Here is a 21,695-nt window from a genome sequence, read left to right as displayed (position 1 = left end):
AATCCATTTTCAAAACTGTTTGGTGTGGTTTTGTTTTTTCCGTGTTGCGGTTATTAACCGCATGGATTTGGTGTGGTTATTTTGTGTGGTTTTTAACCACAGTTTGGAGCTCAAACGGCTTTAAGAGTTCAAACATATTACTTGTAATAATAAAAAAAACCATAAGGTATTAGACAATTAACTTAAATCACAAACAACTAATATCTTAAAAACGTCAAATCAATAGTAATTAACAATAAATATCTTAAAATTGTCTAATTTCACCATTTTTCAAAGTTAAACATCACAAAAAACCAACACTTTTGTCTTCTAGTATTTTATCAATCTTTCATCCATGAAACTTGTCTTATTTTTAATATTTAATATATTAATAATTAATAAAAAAACTTGTATATAATATATGCGGTGCGGTGCGGTTTTTTTGCGGTTTTTTGAAAACTAATAACCGCACCGCACCGCAAATTTGCGGTTTTTGAAAAACAGAAAACTTCACCATCGGTTTTTATTGCGGTTGCGGTTAATCGGTTGCGGTTTATGCGGTTAATTTTAGTTGCGATGCGGTTTTTGCTCACCCCTACTCGTGATTTCTTAAAAATGAAATTAAAATTCATCAACTTTTACGAGTACATTAAAGTTAAACTCATCTTTTATAAAAAAGACAAAAAAAAATGTAATTATCTTTATTAAAAAAGTCAATATATAATTAAATAAATATATTATTTTCGTGTTTTGTTGCCATGAATTCCATGTTTCTTACGGCAACGACTTTTCAGAAGCTGTCCATTTAGATAGAAGATTCAAGACTGATCATTCCACGTGAACATGAAAAAACTGAAACAAAATTTCTAAAAAATACGAATTCCAAATCACCAATTATCAACCCTAATCTCCAAAACTTGCCATGGCATCCGAATCCACCTCTGAGCTTCACTTCCTCTTGATTCCATTTCTAGCCCCTGGCCACACCATCCCCATGATTGACATGGCCAAATTACTCGCACAGCAACCAAATATTACTGTCACAGTCGTCACCACACCCCTCAACGCCATTCGATACAGTCCCATCCTCAACAAACCCGGACTCCCGGTGGGTTTCCTTCAACTTCCGTTTCCATCCACGGAGGTCGGATTACCAGATGGATGCGAAAGTCTAGACGCTCTCCCTACTCCCGATCTAGCGCTGAAGTTTTCGGCTGCAGTTGACATGCTTCAATGGAAACTCGAGCAAAATTTCCAGACTTTAGAACCTCGACCAAGCTGTATTATATCTGATAAGTACCTAGCTTGGACTGCTGATACTGCGGCTAAATATCATATACCCAGAATTACTTTTGATGGAATGAGTTGTTTCAAACAGTTATGCGATCACAGTTTGTATGCATCCAAGGTCTTCCATGGTTTGCCTGAGTCAGAGAAGTTTGTGGTGCCTGGATTGCCTGATCGGATTGAGTTAACAAGAGCACAGCTTCCAGTTGAGTTCAACCCAAGCTCACGAACCTCAAGTGAGCGTCTTGAACTGGTGAGGAAAACCGATTTGGGATCCTATGGAATGGTGATCAATAGTTTTGAAGAACTGGAACAAGAATATGTCAATGAGTACAAGAAAGTTAAAGAAGGTAAGGTCTGGTGCATAGGTCCATTGTCACTACGCAATGATAGTGAAAAAGATAAGCTTCAAAGAGGAAAAAATTCCACAGTTTTTGAGCAACAATGCTTGGAATGGCTTGATTCATTCCCACATGGGTCAACCATCTATGCTTGTCTTGGTAGTGTGAGTCATGTTACACCTCAGCAACTTATCGAGCTTGGTTTAGGCCTAGAAGCATCAAATCATCCTTTCATTTGGGTGATTAGAGACAATGAAGTTGAGAAGTGGGTAACAGAAAGTGGGTTTGAAGAGAGGATAAAAGATAGGGGTTTCTTGATTCGAGGTTGGGCCCCACAAGTGTTGATCTTGTCCCACCCTTCAGTTGGAGGGTTCTTGACACACTGCGGATGGAACTCCATACTTGAAGGAATATGTGGTGGTGTAGCCATGATCACATGGCCTCAGTTTGCAGATCAGTTTTTGAATGAGAAGTTGGTTGTGGAAGTGTTGGGGGTTGGGGTGGGTGTTGGGGCTGAGGGTGTTGTGCATTGGGGGGAGGAAGAGAAGTTTGGAGTGAAAGTGAAGAGTGAGGATGTGAAGAAGAGTATATTGAAGGTAATGGATGATGGATTTGAAGGGATTGAGAGAAGAAAGAAAGTGAAGGAACTTGGGAAGATAGCAAATAGAGTGATGGAAGGAGGATCTTCTTACATGAACTTGAGACTACTAATACAAGATATAAGGGAACATATAAATTTATAAGTCGAGGTAAAGAGGTTGTTTTTGAGGCATATGAAACTTAACAAAAAATAATCACTGCCAAATGATATGTTTAATCAATGTTTATTTCACAAAACCACACAATCGTTTGGTTGTATTAAGCATATTTTGTGTGATTTTCTTGAAGCACAACAAGCATACAGTTGGAGCACAACAGGCATAACATAGTATTTGACAAAAGCAAAACACAAACGGGATAAAACACAACCTTGTAAACAAAGACTATAGTCCAACAAACTTATCAAAACACAAGGTATATAAAAATATCTTTTTATTTAGCATCTTAGCCGGCTTTCTGTCTTTCTAATAAATATATTATATTCTTTAATTTAATTATCCGCCTTTGGATTTTTCCCAATTAGACAAAAGTTGTAGCAACCTCCACCTTTCTCTACAAAGTTATGTTTTTTTTTTATTCTGTAAGCAAATAATCGCTTATGTATACGCTTACATCATCATGGATTTGTCTAATAAATTAAAGAGGGGAGGGGAAGGAGAAGAGAATGAAACCCTTTATTTAGAATGCAAATGCAATTCCATTATCCCACATAGATTCAATCCCTCAAAAATGGCTTTAGAAGAATCACAAGAACATAACCAGCTTCACTTTCTTGTTATACCCATGGCATCCCCAGGCCATTATATTCCCACCATTGACATAGCCAAGCTACTATCTCAACATGGTGTCCGAGTCACCTTCATCACCACCCCTGTAAACGCCCTAAGATTCGGATCCATTCTTGATCAAGCAATCAAATCAGGACTTCCCATCCACTTTCTTGAATTCCCATTTCCATCTATGGAATTTGGATTACCAGAAGGCTGTGAGAGCTTAGATACTCTCCCTAGTTTCAACTTGATTGGATCACTTTTTCAAGCCTATAATACACTACAAGAAAGAGTCGAACAATATATAGAAAACCTGAATCCTAAACCAAGTTGCATAGTATCCGACTCGTTTCTCCTATGGCCAGCTGAAACAGCAAAAAAGTTTCAGATTCCAAGGATTATATTCGATGGAATGAATTGCTTCACACAGATGTGTAACCATGTTTTGTACCTCACTAAGGTATATGAAACTGTGGGTGAGTTGGAATCATTTGTTTTACCTGGTTTGCCTGATCGTATCGAACTAACAAGATCCCAACTACCTATCGTATTCAATTCAGGCTCAAAAAATTTAGATATTTTTCATGAAAAGCTTCGGATATCTGAATCCGAAGCATATGGAGTAATCATAAACAGTTTCCAGGAGTTAGAACAAGGATACGCGGATGAATATCAGAAACTCAAAGGAGGTAAAGTTTGGTGCATAGGGCCATTATCGTTATGTTACAAAGATGTATCAGAGAAAGCCCAAAGAGGTAACAAGTCGTCGATTAACAAAAACGAATGCCTCAAGTGGCTAGATTCTCAAGAAAATGGTTCGGTGATCTATGCATGTTTAGGAAGTGTTAGTCGTGTTGAACCTACACAACTAATTGAGCTTGCTTTAGCTCTAGAAGCAACTAGAAGGCCATTTATTTGGGTAGTACGGGCAGGTCATAAGACGCAAAAGATAGAAGAATGGATAGATGAAGAGGGGTTTGAAGAGAGAACAAAAGAGAGAGGTCTATTGATCCGTGGGTGGGCTCCACAAGTGTTGGTTTTGTCCCACTCTGCGATTGGAGGGTTCTTGACACACTGTGGGTGGAATTCGACTCTAGAAGGAGTGTGTGCTGGTGTTCCCATGGTGACATGGCCTCAGTTTCAAGAGCAGTTCTTGAATGAGAAGTTGGTTGTACAAATGTTGAGGATTGGAGTTAGTGTTGGTGCTCGAGATGTTGTCCATTTGGGTGATGAAGACAAGTCGGGAGTGGGAGTAAAGAGGGAGGAGCTGAGGAAGGCTATAGAGATGGTGATGGAAGAAGGGAAAGAAGGAGAAGAGAGAAGAAAGAGAGCTAAAGAACTAAGTGAGATGGCATCTAAAGCAATAGAAGAGGGAGGATCTTCTCACGGGAATATAACACGATTAATCGAAGATATCATGCAACAAGCCACTAGTAGGAAATTATAAGATTCTGTTCAATTTCCTCAAGTTCCATGTATGAACCATGCTCTTTCATGGGTATGATAATCTCATAAGTTGGTAATTTTAGTGTTATCAAGTATTTTAGGTAGTCGGAATTCACCCAATGAATTTTTGAGCAATGACCTAACAGTTTTCTTGTTATCAAGTTTTTCCAACAAAAACATGGGGGGGGGCTAATGTCATCCTTGATATAAGGATTAGACGTGAGAAGAAAGTGATTATGACATCCCGATTACATTACATTGAGAAAATTCTCAATAAATATAATTATAGAGATTGCTTTCCGATTAGCGCTCCCATGGATATGATTGTGAAGATTATGCCCAATATGGGCAAATCAATTTTACATTTGAAATACCACATGGTTATAGGTTGCTTGATGTGTATCATGACAAATACTAGTCCATATATTGCTTATGTTGAGTAGGTATGATAGAATCCTAGTACTCCATTGGAAAGCAATCAAAATGGTATTCAAATCTTTAAAAGAAGCCAGAGATTATGATTTGTCGTATTTTTGGATATCCCTAAGTTATGCATGATGTTGGTGATTTTAGTGTCACCATGTCATTTTAAGTAACTGGAACTAACATGTGAACTAAGGGGCTTCATAATTTGTACTCTAATATATGTACAGGGTTGTGCGGAGTGCACGCATGTATAAGATCAAATTAGAAGCCGGTTCGACGACTAGTCGGGGGTCCAGGGACAGAGCCCCTTTGGCGGGGTCTAGGGGCAGCGCCCCTAGCGGGGTCCATAAGGCAGAGCCCCTGACTGGGGTCCAAGGGGCAGCGCCCCAAAACCTCACCGAATTTTACATATGGGAACATAGTGGAAAATTCAATTTCTTGAGGGTGATTATGGTAAAACTAACGAAACTCGTTAGTTTTGGTAACCCTAAATCCTCATTAAATCTGGATTAATATTACTTGCTTCCAAAGCAACTAATGACGGCCCAACCTTAATGATACCCTAATCTTGTTTAATATATAAACAGCTCTTCCTCTACAGAAGAGGGTCACGATCTTAAGCTCCCGTTTTTCATCATACTTTCACAGAATCCTCTAGCATATTGGCTTACGTTTTCTGTGCCTAGAAACGTAAGTGTCCATTTGGATTATCCTATACTGAATTTCTTGTAACCCAGGCATAGGGTAGAAATATCAGTTCGGAAAGTGATATCACGATCCAAGTTGGTATCCACATCTCCACCACAAACCCTACTTTCCTACACATGATAGTTTGATGAATGTTGGATAACCAATGTAAAAGATGATGTTCCACAAGTGGTTGGAAATTATATATCGAGGGAAATGCCATTTTGTAGGCCTCCAAAGAAAACATGCATTACAAATTCAACAATTGCATCCAAATTTGTAGCATTAGTAGTTGTAGTAAAGAGACAAAATGGATAGAGAATATAGATTTCATTGTGATTGCAACCGTATCCGTTGTGATAATGGTGCAACTTTGACTAAGAAATATAACTAGGTTTATAATGGAAAGTCTCAACACCTAGACATCAGGGCATCTAAAAACAACATGATTCACGAATTATTCAATCAGAACAATGAATTATTTATTGATGCTTATATTTAACTCGGTATGATTACCTTGCAAAAATTTGTTAAAAATGTGTTATGTTAAAGGTTGTAGATTTCCTACAATCCTAATTACTGAAACTCATGAATGGGTGCTACTACTATGTTATTTTGGTTAATGCAGATTTGTTGAGGGACTGAAGTGGAATAAGGTAGAGGTTCATGGGTTGTCTTGAAGATGATATATAGCTGAGCAGGATATATTGCAAGTACAACTAAGCAATGTACGGATACATTAAAGGATATGAAGCTCCACAAACTATCTACAGTTGGATTTGTCCCACGTCGAGTACAGATGCAATTTCTCTACTATGTCGCCTACTATATATTTAGAGCTTATTACATTGAGATAATAAGCATCATACACGTTATCTATCATAACCAAGGTTCTAAAAAGTTCATCATGGATCCAAGGCTTTGTTTGCCGTCACACTTTAACAAAATGTCGCCTTCAGTAGAAAATATATACAAACTTATTAATTACGTCCACCATGTGACTCAGCATGGCTCGTAAAAACTTGATGTTTGACATTGCCGCCATGTTATATGTATGTAAAAATGAATTATAGTAGAAAATGAATTATAGTAGAAAATATATACAAACTTATTAATTATATATGAAATTGCTACCTTAAGTCACGCCTTACAAACGATGTGACTCAGCATGGCTCGTAAAAACTTGATGTTTGACATTGCCGCCAAGTTACGTCCACCATTATTTAGAACCTTATCATATCGGAAACCCTACAAAGTAATTATCATCAGCTTCAAACTTTTGTGTCTTTGATTATTTTCCTTTGAATATTCATAGGCTTATTGTGTAATATTGTGAGGTATGTTTCCTTTTTGTTAGTTATATAAACACAGAAACGTATGAGTGTTCTTTGTTAGGTTAGATTGATTTGTATAGGATTAGAATGATGATTTCTTGTGTAAAAGTTTTAATAAAAGTGTCTTCTTATTTCTTATTTATGGTGTGTTCATAATTTTATCATTAATCATGAACAATGTGATTTTGGTGGAATATTTTTGGACTAAATAAAATTGTTAGACAATTTGACAAAGGGTTTACGACTTAGTTCGCAACTCTTTTATCTTCATGGAACTAAAGTCCATTAAAAACTCCTAATTGTGAGACTCCCAATTTCCTTTATAATACGTGCTCAAAAATAAAATTCAATGCAAAAATATCATACTTCGATATAGGGATGAGCAACAGGCCAAACCCGGTTTGGCCAAGTTCGAAGACCGAAAATCGTGAATTTTCTTACCCGAAAACCGGACCGGTTTTGGGTGTATCGGGTTCGGTCTGGTCTGGTCCGGTCCGGTTCCAGGTACTAAACTGAGTTTCGGATTTTGGACCGAATTAGGCTTTGAAATCGGCACACTACGGGACTTTACTTAGATCACGTGCAAATGAGGTGTCTACAAAAAGAAAATTACAAACGTTATTAACATTTGGAACAAATAAAAACTATGCTATTTAGCATAAAAACTGCACATTTTATTAAAAAAAATGCATGTTTTAACAATAAAAACAATATTGTTAATAAAAAAATTGCACTTTAACAGCTGTTATGTGTAAATAACAACATTATTTATAAAAAAAAAAAAAAAACTGCATGTTTTTATAATTAAAAGGAAATGACACAAATGCACTACGAACTTTCTAGGGTTTACCCATTGAGTCCCTAAAGCTTTTGTCGGGCTTTATGGGTCCCTAAACTAGGATACGAACTGCTCTTTTAGTCCATGTTGGCAACCCTGTAATAGCCGATTTAGTGACCTTTTAGACCAAAAAAAACTCACATTGTGCCTCTATAAAAGCCAAAAAATAAGTTCGGGATCAATTCGTACAAAAAAAAACTCTCATTTACTTCTAAAGCCGATTCACACTCAATTCGTACCCTCCTAAACCAAATGTTCATCAACATTTTACTTCATAATTTCTCTCTCTAGCACCGGCACAAACTCATCTCTGAACATCTCAGCAAATCTCTCCCAAGTTACCGTAGAACGCTCCGCTAGAGAATAGTCAACTGTCACAAACTTCCACCAATCCTTCGCTCCCAAGCGAAGTAAGTTCAGCGCAAAACGAACCCTCAAATTCTCCGGACAGGATCAAGTGTAGAAACAACCCTCAACTTCATAAATTCATCTTGTGGAGGCAATCGGGTCATGGGTCCCATCAAACTCGGGTGGCTGTGTGTTTTTGAACTCCCGGTACCATAACGAATCACCCCCATATGGTCTCGCAACAGCAACCTCAGTGACGGCGGCATAGCGCTCGTCAAAAGTCTCGATCAGCATGTTCTTAATAGACCCGAACATCTCTAGTATGGCCTTTCTGATCTTCGCGGCCACCTTGGCGGCAATGATCCTACGGATCTCATCATCACTAGCACTCGGCCTCTCAGGATCGTTGGAGCCTGAACCTCGGGTAACCACCATATTGAAATACACAAAAAAAAAACTATCATAAATAGGCTAAAGCGCATACACAAAACACTTACACACTCATGCAAGTTCCTTAGCACCCTAAGATTCCTCCTCGAGTCGCGTACGGATCTGGTGCTTCCAGTAGTACGGGACCAATTCTACCTTCCACACCAATCTGTATTTGCCTCAAGTCGTCCTCTTAAAACCCAAATTCACAAGAACTCTATTAAGGGTATCCCTACACTCCCTTCTCAGAACCACTACTAAGCATCTAGGAACTCATCCTAGACTATTTTCCCAACACCACTTCGCCTCGCAAAGATCTCTGACATCCTCGCCGTTTTCTTCGGGTATGCCAATCATACACAATATAGGTGTAACATCCCAATCTCCAGGTACGAATTTTAAGCTTTTTATACGTACATTTAAGGGAAACTCGACGAGTTGGAGGGCTCCAACTCTTTGTGTAAAGTTTTAATGGTTGCGCATCTTTCAGGGTCTACTTGACGAGTTGGAAGGCCCCAACTCGACGAGTTGAGGGATGAATATGAAAACCCTAATTTTAGGGTTTGCACCCTATTTAAAGGCCTTAACTCTCATTTTTGGCCTCCCTCATCGTCCCCTCAGTCCAGAGAAAACCTTAATCGTGCCTCTTTCCCCATTTCGAGTGTATACGAGCTTAAAGAGTGTTATTTGGAGTTTTTCTTGAAGGAGTTTGAAGTTGGTGGTTCAAAGTTGAAGGGAGAAGCTTTGGATCCGGGATTTTCAGTATTGTTACAGCCATTTGGAGGTATAAAGTCGTCACCTTCGCCATTCCTTTGCTAGATCTCTTTATTTGAGAGTTTGTTACCATTATTAGCTTATTTTAGAGTCAATCTTGGATTTGAGCATGTCATGAAGCGAAGACTTCAGATCTGGACATCTCATGGCCTCCATAGACTTAAAGTTGCCAACTTTATCAAGTCTTGGCCCTCCTTCATGTCCTAAGTCCCTTAGTAAGCTTTGTTTGAGTGTTTTAGCTCTTGGATGCCTTGCATGGATGTAAAGTTAGCAACTTTACGTGGTATCTTAACCATAGGGGACCAGATCTGTAGTTTGGGGCTTTAGATTCGACTGGAAGGGGCTGAATATGTTAAGACTGGAAAACTCGACGAGTTGTCCTCACAACTCGACGAGTTGGCTAGGGTTTTTCCCGTTTTCTGAATATTGAAGGAACTCGACGAGTTGCTAGATGCACTCGACGAGTTGGGTCAACATGGACTGTTGACCTTGACTGTTGACTTTGACTTTGACCATGGTTGACCAAGTTTGACTTTTGGGGGTATTTTGGTAATTCGGGATTTTAATGAAGTGAGTCACATGGTGGTTGTAGGCAGTCGAGATCAGAGCTGAGAGTTGGGATTTGATCTTCTTGATTCAGCACTACTTGTGAGGTGAGTTTTCCTCACTATACTCAAGGGTCTAAGGTACCAAGGTCGGCCATTTGGATTGTTATCTTGATTTGTTACTGTTATGATCAGTTAGATCGGTATCCTGGTAGATAGGATGTTTCTATGTTGTTATGATCTGTTAGATCGGTATCCTCGTAGATAGGATGTTGCTATGCTTAGTGATTTGTAGATCGGTTTGACTGTCTGTAGATTGTTATGTGATTATCTGGTATATATGCATATGTGTGATTGGTGGTTGAGGCTTTACTGCTTTGTGCGTAAGCCACCAGACCGGGGCATTCCAACCCGATGGTTGAGGGTCGAGAGCATTCCATCCTGAGGATGATTGGACTCATAGTATGTTGGCATTCCAACCCGATGGTTGAGGGGCGAGAGTATTCTATCCCGAGGATGATTGGACTCATAGTATGTTGGTATTCCAGCCCAATGGTTGAGGGTCGAGGGTATACCATCCCGAGGATGATTGGACCCATAGTATATTGGCATTACAACCCGATGGTTGAGGGCTTGGGGCATTCCAACCCGATGGTTGATTGGGCCCATAATATGATGTTATTATATGTGTGTTATTGTTGTGCGGGTATTTTGGGGGAACTCACTAAGCTTTTGGCTTACAGTTGTGGATTTTGTTTCAGGTACATCAGATGATCGCGGGAAGGCGAAGGCTTGATCGTGCACCTCCTCGTTTTTCACATTGTGATTTCTGGGAAAACTCTGATATTGGATTATTTTGAAAACAGTTTGTAAACAATGGATGGTTTTGGAATGTTTGAAAAGTTTAAATTTTACATGAATTTTATGGATGTTACAATAGGAATCAATAGACAGTCGAATAAATGATTCTACCTCAAGTCCACAACCAAAAAAGGAACAGGAAGAAAGGCTAAGTCAGGCATTCTAAGGCTATAAAATCCTAACTACATACAATTATGCAGCATACACTAAGCAAATTGCAAGGATAGGTTCAATCTTGTAAAAGCAATCTCCTAGGCTAAAGGCATCTCAGATCAGACAACCCTAACACACTCTTCCCGAAAGATCCTTAGACCATCACTCAACATGTAGTTCTATCAGTTCATAAGATAGTAGCTCAACATTACACACAAAATAAATAGAGATATTTTGGGAAACTATTGCTCGAGCTCTGGCTGATTGTACACACTACTTCATCTGGTATTCTCCTTTGAAATTCTTTGTTTCTTTTTGAAAAGTTCTTAGTTTGAGTTTGGAATCCCACGAGTGTTCATCCAAATCCCTCAAAACAGGGCTCTGATACCAACTTGTAACATCTAAATTTTCAAACCAAATTTTTCATTTTTAAATGTAGATAAAAACATTTCTCATAGAAACCATTCCAAGAAAATCATAATGTCACTTACAATCATCATCAAAATATTAGAGCGTCCCAAAAATATTCAACATCATATACTGCAGGCGAATGTGTACAATCAAGCCTTCGCTTTCCCACGATCCTCATAAGTACCTGAAACACATTTAATCAACAATTGTAAGCACGAAGCTTAGTGAGTTCCCCCGAAATATCACATATAACAACTATGGTTTATTAGCAACCGTGGAGACTACTCGAAGTCTCAGTGGACAAACAGCACGCCATGTTGCTCACAACCCTGTAGACTACCCAAAGTCTTAGTACACATAAGATAACACATATCACAGTAATAGCACATAGACCCAACAGGTCATCATATATGTATAAATCTATACTACCACACAGATAAGAATAAATGAGGAGACTCACCTTGCACAAATGACTGATAGAACTCATATCCGAACTGCCGGAACTAGACTCCGCCTAATAATTACACCAATTAACCCTAATTAATAATTAAGGTAATTTTTCATACTTCACTAATCCCAAGCCAAAGTCTAATCCATAATTTGTGGAAAACACCATTTTGCCCCTCCTAAGATCCAAAACCCTCACAACTTGCCAAAAAGACACATTTGGTCAAAAGTCAAAGAAAGTCAATGGCGGCTGTACGTGCGGCGTACACTTCTCTACGTTGGGCGTAGAGCGTTGGGCAGAAGTACGCTCGGCGTACGCGGTAGTTTCCAACATTAAACTATTTAAGGTCTTAATCATTAAGACTCTTATTCAAACTTTAGATCTAGCCATAAAGAGACATCTTAAACCATAAAGTCTTTGACTTTAAGCCTTTGCATGGCTACAAAGAGCTAAAACCCAAAACCCTAACATTTCACTTCACTAAAGACTCCATAACTCTTGCATGGGAGAAGGGAAAGGGCCAAACTAACATTTTTATGACCCTAAACATCTTAAAACGTCTGAAAGGACAACTTATAAGCTGTGGAGTATTCCATAGTCACAAAGGTCAATGTTATGGGACAAAATGAACTCAAATCCAAGACTAAACAAGATCTATCAAAATAAGCTCTAAGGTTTGAACTTTATACCTCAAAAAGGTGGACAATGAGATGAAGATTCTGGATCTAAAAGTTAGGATGTACCTTCACCTCTTGAATGATCTTCCTTCAATATTAAGAACACTCAAGAATTACTTTCAAGCTTCAAATCTCACTCACAAAAGCTAAGGGTCGATTTTAGGGTTTGGAGGATGTGGAGGTTGGTCATAAGAAGGTCCAAGAGGGATTATGATGCTTAAATAGGGGTCACAACCCAAAAGATTAGGGTTTTGGGAAAGCACGAGTACGCCAGACATACACACATGTACGCCCAACGTACTCAAATGTTGACCCGTCATAATACGTTGACTTACGCCCAGCGTACGGCTTTGTACGCCCAACATAAGGACCTCTTTTGCAAACTCTTACAAACACAAGGGACTGGAAAAGAAAATACCTTACAACGGATGTTACAGATCTCTTTTAATAGGATTATTAGATTTATTTAATTTATCATGATTGTTTGGTTAAAGATCAATATGTGTTATTAAAAATATAATTTTTTTTTTTTGCATATACCTAAGTTAACAGAGCTTAGAGAACCAATCTAACTTTGTTGACTTGAATCATAGTTGTTAACAACTATTAACAATTGTAACTAGAGATAGACAAAATCTTAAGGTTAGGCTAATAAAGTTGTTAAACTTTAATGTGATGCATGCATTAGACAATCAAATCTATGCACCAACTAATTACCATGACCATTGTTAAACATGTAACACATGCTCCACTCCACTTGGTTGAGGAATATAACTCGATGAGACTTAAGGAATAACATTAACAAAATAGAGACTAAAATCTTGATATTAAACGGGTGTTTCAGAGTGATTTTTAATCTCAAAATTTTATTACTTTTTAAAACTCCCTTTTTTTCTTTAGCCAAAAAGTCATTTGAAAAATCCTTTCGAACAACCCAAACATTTTTTTTAACTTATTGGCTTTTTGCAATAAGCTAATAATTTAATTTAAGCACTCCCAAACACCCACTAAATAAAAATCAATAAAGTAAGTAAATAAATCTGAAGTAGAAGATAATAGATTCCAAATGAACATATTCAAACTTAAAAACGATCTTTATGATTCTCAAAGGATGAGAGGCAAGGAGAATGATCGAGAAAGACCTCTTGTATTCAATATCTATTTCTTAATGTAATGGACTCTCTTTTTCTTAAACCGAAATAAAGGATTTTTTTAAGACAACATATTTCATTCCCAATCAAGACATAAGAAACAAAGCACGAGTCTAAATGTCAACACACATTCATAAGTCAAAAGTCATAACAATTCCAAACTTGTTTCGAATTTCTTATACAACACAAAGAGTAAAAACATCCATCTTACCCAAGATGGATGTGTGTAGTTTTAACCATAAACAAAACACAAATCCACCAAAACGGTATTATTATTCAATCATTCATTCATTAACAAATCCACCAAAACGGTATTATTATTCAATCATTCATTCATTGCTTAATTTACTTATGCGTAGAAAGACTGAAACGGAAACCATCTTGAAAGGTAAGTCCAGCATGAGGCCCCACCACATCCTTTTCTAACAAAGATGTTCCTTGAAACGCCACCATTGATGTTAATGTTTGTCTATATTCCCTCCGCTGTACACATATATAATATATAATATAAGATAACTGTAACATTATAATAAGAATTAAGAAACCACTTAATAATAATAATAATAATAATAATAATAATAATACCTGAGTTGGGTTAACTTTTTGAAAACCAAATTTCTGAATCCACATGGATTCAACATCCTCAGCAGCTGGAACAACCATCTTCTTAACCGTGAGATATGCAAGTAGCTTCTCAAAGCAGTCGAAGAAAAGTTGGAAGTAGCCCTGAATTCAATCAATGTATTCATACAATTTTTTTATATATAAATAAATAAAATAGACAATTGATGTTGAAAATGTGTAAAAAAGCATGTTTACCTTTCCTTGGTTGGTTTCATTGGTAGCAACTATTGGAAGTTCTGCAACATCTGCTCCAAATACACGAAACATTCCGGCTGTAATAACCTTTGATCTGCACAATTTATAATATTAATAATAATGATAACTTTGTATAGCATATAAAAATAAATAGAAAATGACAAGTGTGAGCTTACTCTATTGTGAGCATTGCACAATGAACTCCTGTGAAGTCGGAATCCCCCATTGTCTGCCTATTGGTTGGAGAAAAAGAAAAAGAAAAAAAAAATTAGATGCTAAAAATAAAAATGAAATTTTAACTAATTTGTTTTATAGTTGCTTACCCATACACCATTGATGGAATAAAATCACTTCCAGTAATGGAATCAACAATAGGATTGAAGCATTTCTGTTAGAAATAAAATAAATTGTTATTAATTAATTAATTAATCTGTATTAAGTAGCAGTTTATAGTTTATAGATTATACTCACATGGAAGATATCAACGGCTTGAGAAAGCAACACTCTGTTCTCATCAGAAACTCCTTTCCCACGCAAAACAATCAACTTCATCTCGGAATTGGTGATTCCGATTCCGATTCCGTTTGCATCACCGACCATTGAAGTCTCCCTGATTAAACCCGTAAGAGAATGAGGGACCTTCACGGGCCCACATGCCACCAATCTCTCAAGAACCCAATTAAGTATTCCACAGTCCGCACTGCAGAACCAATTGCCAGATGGCAACTCCTGTAACACATCATATTAAATCCAGTGAAAAAAGTAAAAAATTTAAGTAATTAACTAAATTCAAATTCAAATTCAAATTCACACACCTTCAGATACATCTTCTTGTGTTCCCTCAAACACTCTACGTGGTATTCTCTTTCACACTGCAAGGAATGGAAAATGGATTACTGGATAAATCTAACAATTATAAAAGAAAACAAAGCATAACGGATTTTTTCTAAAATGACCATTTTAACCTTTAACCAAAACTGAAACAACCAGATAAACTCAGGGACCAAAAATGTAATTTACTCCAATTATAATTTACCTGATCACAAACAATAACAGTCCGATCATCGAAGCCATCTGTGGTGAAATCATATGCTCTGTATACACCAAAGTTATTCAAACATGATTACATGATTTGAAATTGATATAATAGATTTAGCAAAGTTTTCTAGTGTATAAAAAATTGTTGCAAATTTTATAAAATTAGGGTTACCTGCAAATACAACATGCAACAAGGTCACAATTATCAATCTGAATGCAACGTTTTGCAATTTTCTCAATTTGATCAGATCCTGAATGTTGCAAATTCATAGAGTTTCTGCAATATTTGCAGAACCATTTTTCTTTGGGGGGGCTTGTGTCAGATACACATTCTGTGTCATAAAAAAGAATAAAATCAGATTCATTATAAATTATAAATTTTATAATAAACAAAAATATTGATCTTTTTACCTTTATGGAATGACCTTGGGCATCCATCACAGAGCACTAAGTCTCCATCTTTCTTACAAACTCCACAAAGTTCATCATTCTTCTTTGACAGGTGTCCAACAGTTAGCTTTAAAGAAGATGCATAATCATGGAGTGACACATCATTTGCAATAAAGATGTTTCCATATCTGGATATAATTAAAAAAGAAAATCAATATAAATAGATTATACAGACTTTAAATAAATAAATAAATAACTCACGGTTTTTTGCGGGAGGCCTGGCCAGCATGAGCTTCAAACTGTGAGGGGCTAACCTGATAATCACAGATTAAAAGGATTAGAAGGAAAATGTTATTTTATTAAATATATTGTATAAGTTTAAGGGATCAAGAAGAAAGTAGTACCACAGTACTGCAGCAAAAACAGAATATTCCACGGGCCCACTTGTAACCTTTTAAAAGTTCCTGTAAATAAGTGTAAATAAGAAGATGTTAGATGATTGGAATATAATAAAGTGATTTAAGATTTTCATTATTTGTTATTTGTTATAAAAATTTCAATACCCTTCCATGAGACTTGTAAACTACTTCAGTTCCATTAGGTAATCCGCCTTCTTGAAATACCAATCTGTTCATTTGTTGATCCCTTGATAAATGAAAGGATTGAAAGACCAAAAAAAAGTTAGCTTTTACGTATTTGTTTATAGTGCGATTTAAGAGGTAAATGATTTGAGAATTAAATAATAACTTGGATGTTAGCTTCGTGTTTTTCTTGATCTGTGAGGATGAAGATGAACACTGAGCTGCACTTGTGGTTGTTGTAACCCCAGAAGAAGACCTTAATAACCTGAATCAATTGCCAAAAAGAGATTATAAGTTTAAGAGGAATTATTAGAGGATAAAGAACTTTGAAATCTATAAGGTTTTTTGAGGAATTCAAAACTGACTTTGGTGACCTACACATTCATGCCATAAAATTATCATTAATAAAGATGAATATTATCTACCTCAAAATTTTTAAAAAAAATAATAATTCACTTTGTCACAACCTACCTTTGATTCTGCTCTTGAGATAAATCCCTTTCCATATTGCTTCAGAGAATTTTAGTGCTATTGAACTGCGTAATCACATAAAAAGAGGTGTCAAAAAAGTTATAAACTTGATAATCTCTTGTATAAATAAAGAATGGAACAAGGGACTAGTTGGCTTAAATAAATACAATTTTCTTCTGTCTTTTCATGACTCTTTTCTCAATGAAAAATACTTGCAACAAAATCCATCAACCAGATCGAGAGAGATATTTACCAAGGATGAAAGATCCCTAAGAAAAAATACTTAAATTCTAAAAAAAATGACCTCAAATGTTTATAAATATCAACATTAAACTTGGTATGAGAAATCGCATCGATTCTACACCGTTTTCATTAAAAACCCACAATTACATTAGATCTTTACAGAAAATAATATACATTAACAAAAGCATGTACTAAATTAGCAACAAAATCCATCGATTTACTTTGAGTAGAAAAATTTAAAAGATACACCGAAGCATGGTGGATAAAGCTACAATCACTAGATCGAGCCACATTGATGCAAAATCCTTAAGTAAATAACCAAATTCAAAACTATTGGTTTATCTAGAATCAGAAAAATCCTAGAAAATCTAAAAATGTAACATACACACGGACACACACACACACTCCCAATAAATGATTGATACAAAATTAGGATCGAGACTACAAGGGATCGACAGACAGACCTCGGATGCAGATGATGGAGCAGGAGGAAAGATGATCCAAAGAAGTGAGAAGCGGCTAGAGGAGATGAAAAGGGGGTGGATTAAATACACAAAGAAACCCTAGACAGAGAGGTAGACTCAAAGTCAACTTTGTGAAAATGGCTATTAATGACTCAATATATATAATGAAGTTTTGTCTATAAAAGGATTTGAAAACCCAACCACATTTTAGTTAAAAATATATTATTGAAATTTGAAATGTAAACTTGTTTAAAGGGTACACGACATTCGTCCACGTCCCGACGAACAGGTCCCACATGGAGGAGGTATATCACAATGTCCCTACCCCAGTTGATACCCAAGTTTTCAATAGGCATGATGTAAAAATAAGATCACTAAATCAAGCTTTGAGTTTTGAATATTTTGTAGATCATTAACAAAATGTAACTAATTAGTAAGTTTTCAATTCTAAATATCAATAATTAAAATACAAAATGAAAAAAAAAATATGTATTCTTATTCTAGATGTACAAATTTTAGAAATAACAATGTTTCAAAACAAGAAATTGCTAATTCTCTATACATTTAAAGCACAAAACTTATGCTAAATAAGTATATATGTTTAGCAAAAATGCCAAATAACACCCCATATTTATAACTCATTTGATTCCAAAATAGGGTAGAAGTGGTGAGACATATGTTATTACAATTAACATTAAAAACTTAATAAAAGATTATTTATGAGAGTGCAATAGACATGTGAAGAAGTCATGATGAGCAATCTTAAGTAGTAGGATCTAGAAAGTAGAAACTAATGGAAAGAATCTTTAGAAATTAGACCTTCTAACTTCCATTATGATGTAGAGTGACACAAATGAAGATATAGAAGATGTTCAATTAATAGTAATACCCTAAGCGTAGCAACTAGTCATGTGTGTGTGTGAGAGAGAGAGAGAGAGAGAGCTTATAGACTGATATACATAGCTTCAAATTTTCATTCTAACTAAAACAAAGAGGTGGTAAGACTGATATTTAGAGCTTATAAAAACATACATAGCACATATTGTACAACATGTTACCATACACAACATAAATCACCAAACTTTATATTTAAACACATAAAAGTATGCACCAAAATATAATATCAAGGCACCCAAATAATACTAAAAGACATGAGAAATATAACCTCATTGACACAATTGCAAGGCCAGTAGTCCTTTCACTTTGCATTCACAAGGTCCTCATTGCATTGTACCGTAATACCCTCAACCAACAGAACAAACTGCAAAATTTACAGCAATGATCAAGTCAAGAGGATTACATTAGTATTTACAGGTTATATGATTTATTTATGAAGTAAAAGATAAAATATCAGAGATTAACCTAGCACCTTCGGTCTCCATATTGAAGTATACTTCATATTTAGGGTCAAACTTTTGCTTAATGAAGTGTTCATATAAAGTGGCATAAATGACAGAAAAAGCTCACGAATGGACAAAACTTTCTTTAAGGCATGGAAAGTGGTCCTCTGCTGCTACACTTTATCATAAACACTTTAGATAAATAATATTAATGGCCAAAGTCAGTCCCGAATTCCTCAATAAGCCCTATAGATTTCAAAGTTCTTTATCCCTAATAACCCCTGTGGATTTTAATGTTCCAAATTCCCAAAACACCCTGCAAAGTTCAAAGTTCCAAATCCCCCCGAAAGCCCTGCAGGTTTCAAAGTTCCAAATTCTCCAAAACGCCTTGTTGAGTTCAAAGTTCCAACTTCTCCAAAATGCCATGAGTTCAAAGTTCAAAATCCTCCATTTAGCCTTGGAGATTCCAAAGATCCGAATTCCCCAAAAAGCCCTGCAGATATCCACTACACAAGTTAAAAGGGAAGATACAAAAAAAGTTAGTGGTATATGTTCTTTTATTAAACTGCTACACGATTATAGTAAAGCGTACATATGTCAAAAATGCTCTTAAACTTATAATCTCTTTTAGGCAATTGATTCAAGCCATCAAGGTTTGCTTCTGAAATTACACCAACCAGAAGTACAACTCCATGTTCATCCTCACAGCTATTACAATTAACATTAAAAACTTAATAATAAAGATTATTCATCAGGCAGTAATGATGAACAATCTTAAGTGGTAGCATCTTGAAACTAATGGAAAGAATCTTTGGAAATTAGACCTTCCAATTTCCATTATGATGAAAGAGCGACAAAAATAATGATATAGAAAAGGTTAAATTAATACTTTAATTGCAGCAACTAGTCATGTTTGTGTGTGTGTGTATGAGAGAGAGAGAGAGAGAGTGTGTGTGTCACACATGACTAATAATCATTCTGACTTTTCTCAAAGAACCCAAATAATACTAAAAGACTTGAAAAATAGTACCTCATTGACACAATTGCACGGCCAACAGTCCTTTCTCACTTTGCATTCACAAGGTCCTCACTTGCATTGTATTTATAATACCCTCAACCAATAAAACGAACTGTAAAATTTACAGCAATGATCAAGTCAAGATGATTACATTAATATTTACAGGTTATATGGTTTATTTAAGAACTGAAAGATCAAATATTAGAGACTAATCAAGCACATTCAGTCTCCATATAGAAAATATACTTCATACTTAAGGCCAAAGTTTTACATGATAAAGTGTTCATTAGCAAAGAACATATAAAGTTGCATAAATGGCAACAAAAGTTCATTTAGATCCACATATATCATTCTATCTTTGGGTTTGAGATATAGGCATTTAGTTCATTAACCTCAAAAGAGTTCACATTAGAAATTTGACAAGAATCAGTCAGCATTTAAAGTTCTTAGAGTAGATTCATAAATACCTTTCAACTAACATGCACCTAACTTGTCCATTAACTATTAGTCTGTTACATTGAAGAGCATAACGTAGTATTTTTGGGAACTAGTTTCCATAAGAACACCAAAATATTTTTCCTACATAGTACATACACTATCAAATTTTGGATAGTTTGAGTTTTCCTATGTTGTTAAGATGTATACAATGATTAATGAAATCAAATCCATGAAACCATTTACTTCTGGGATGACAATTGACATGTAATCTCATTGAAAGATTACTCTCTAAAAACCTACTTTACAGAAACACAGCTTCTTGTTTTGGTAACTATAAAAATCATGAGAGGCAAGTAATGATTATGAAAAAAGCAATCTACCTTTTTACCATGAACCCCTCAAGAAAACCACTCTAAGGAGTTCACTGATGTTAGTTGGAGATTTTTCAAGTCAATCTTCATCGAAAATTTCAGATTTTCAGATCCAAAATCTTACTTGTTTGAATCGCCTTTTTTTACTTATATTTTTCACTTTTAACACAAGGATTCTTCTTCCTCCTTGGATATGTCGACGTTAACAAAATCATCATTTGGAATTCTATTGTTAAGCCTCCTTGCCGGAAGAAATGAACACCGTCTACGGTGTTCTCCATACCAGAACAGATCGTAGACCTTTCTTCTTTTCTCTTTTTAGCTTCGCATGAACCCAAACTATTAACATTCCGATCGAGCGAGCTCTTTATGATTGACTATAACGATGATTGAATCATCAATCAGATTCGTAAAAAAGAAAGAGCTTGATCAAGATCGAGCCATCAATTTGTTCTCAAATACCTAAAACCCTTGGATTTAACGGATTCGGAGCCCTGTATTTTGTTTTGGTTTTTATTTTGTTATATTTGAAGTTGTAAAGGATAAAATTAGGAAAAACATCATAAATGGTCCACATAGTTTTTAAAAAAATTGAATTAGTCCTAAACTTTTTAGGTAATCAAAGACGGTCCCTATGATTTTAAAACTTTTAATGGTTGGTCATATTGGCTAACTCCGTCAGTTTTTTTCTACTATGAATAGTGTATTTTGATAACCACTATTGTGGAAAGAATAGTGAAAGAAAGAACGAGCATGTATTGGTAGTTGCTTAAAAGCAAGACAAAATGTGATCAGTAATATAAGCATGCCAGATGGGTTATAATAGGATGGGAGATATGATATAATACCCATTACCAATAAATTAATACGGAATGTTTTGCATAGGAAATGACAAAGTATGTTGTTATACTGTGCAAAACAAGATATGTTAAAATTAGCCATGGAGAAGATCATGGACTTGTGATAAGATCACTGAAATTATAAAGAGATTCCAAGGACGAAAATCTTCTTAAGGGG

General features: G+C 35.8%; 1 protein-coding gene and 2 pseudogenes across 5 annotated transcripts; 2 read left to right on the top strand and 1 right to left on the bottom strand.

Annotated features, from left to right (window-relative positions):
• Positions 1-763: 763 nt before the first annotated feature.
• On the top strand, positions 764-6,782 carry LOC145118942 (UDP-glycosyltransferase 73C3 pseudogene; annotated as a pseudogene). 3 transcript variants are annotated; one of them, XR_013713554.1, is made up of 3 exons: positions 764-2,356; positions 2,496-2,621; positions 6,165-6,782. The product of XR_013713554.1 is annotated as a UDP-glycosyltransferase 73C3 pseudogene, transcript variant X2 (transcript). The 3 variants fall into 3 exon arrangements; XR_013713555.1 differs by lacking the exon at positions 2,496-2,621; XR_013713553.1 differs by having other exon boundaries at positions 765-2,621.
• On the top strand, positions 2,839-4,723 carry LOC145118941 (UDP-glycosyltransferase 73C11 pseudogene; annotated as a pseudogene).
• Positions 6,783-13,615: 6,833 nt separating the features above from the next.
• LOC145121181 (increased DNA methylation 1-like) lies at positions 13,616-21,169 on the bottom strand. Of its 2 annotated transcripts, none has more exons than XM_079056964.1 (19): positions 20,688-21,169; positions 19,882-19,981; positions 18,874-19,344; positions 18,677-18,772; positions 16,805-16,869; positions 16,500-16,598; positions 16,316-16,397; positions 16,157-16,216; positions 16,014-16,066; positions 15,774-15,940; positions 15,535-15,694; positions 15,361-15,418; positions 15,140-15,196; positions 14,796-15,053; positions 14,648-14,712; positions 14,501-14,557; positions 14,325-14,418; positions 14,091-14,231; positions 13,616-13,988 (listed from the first exon to the last, which is right to left on the bottom strand). In XM_079056964.1, the coding sequence occupies exons 5-19, from the start codon at positions 16,837-16,839 to the stop codon at positions 13,851-13,853; spliced, it is 1,524 nt and encodes a 507-aa protein (XP_078913090.1). In that variant the 5' UTR covers positions 16,840-16,869; positions 18,677-18,772; positions 18,874-19,344; positions 19,882-19,981; positions 20,688-21,169; the 3' UTR covers positions 13,616-13,850. The 2 variants fall into 2 exon arrangements, with proteins under 2 accessions (XP_078913090.1, XP_078913091.1); XM_079056965.1 differs by having other exon boundaries at positions 18,881-19,344.
• Positions 21,170-21,695: the final 526 nt, after the last annotated feature.

This window comes from Lactuca virosa, chromosome 6 (genome assembly GCF_052849685.1).
Source record: "Lactuca virosa cultivar CGN04683 chromosome 6, Lactuca_virosa_CGN04683_v6, whole genome shotgun sequence".
Classification (NCBI taxonomy): domain Eukaryota; kingdom Viridiplantae; phylum Streptophyta; class Magnoliopsida; order Asterales; family Asteraceae; genus Lactuca; species Lactuca virosa.
Note: the sequence above shows the minus strand (reverse complement) of the source record. Positions and strands in the feature narration are given on the sequence as shown.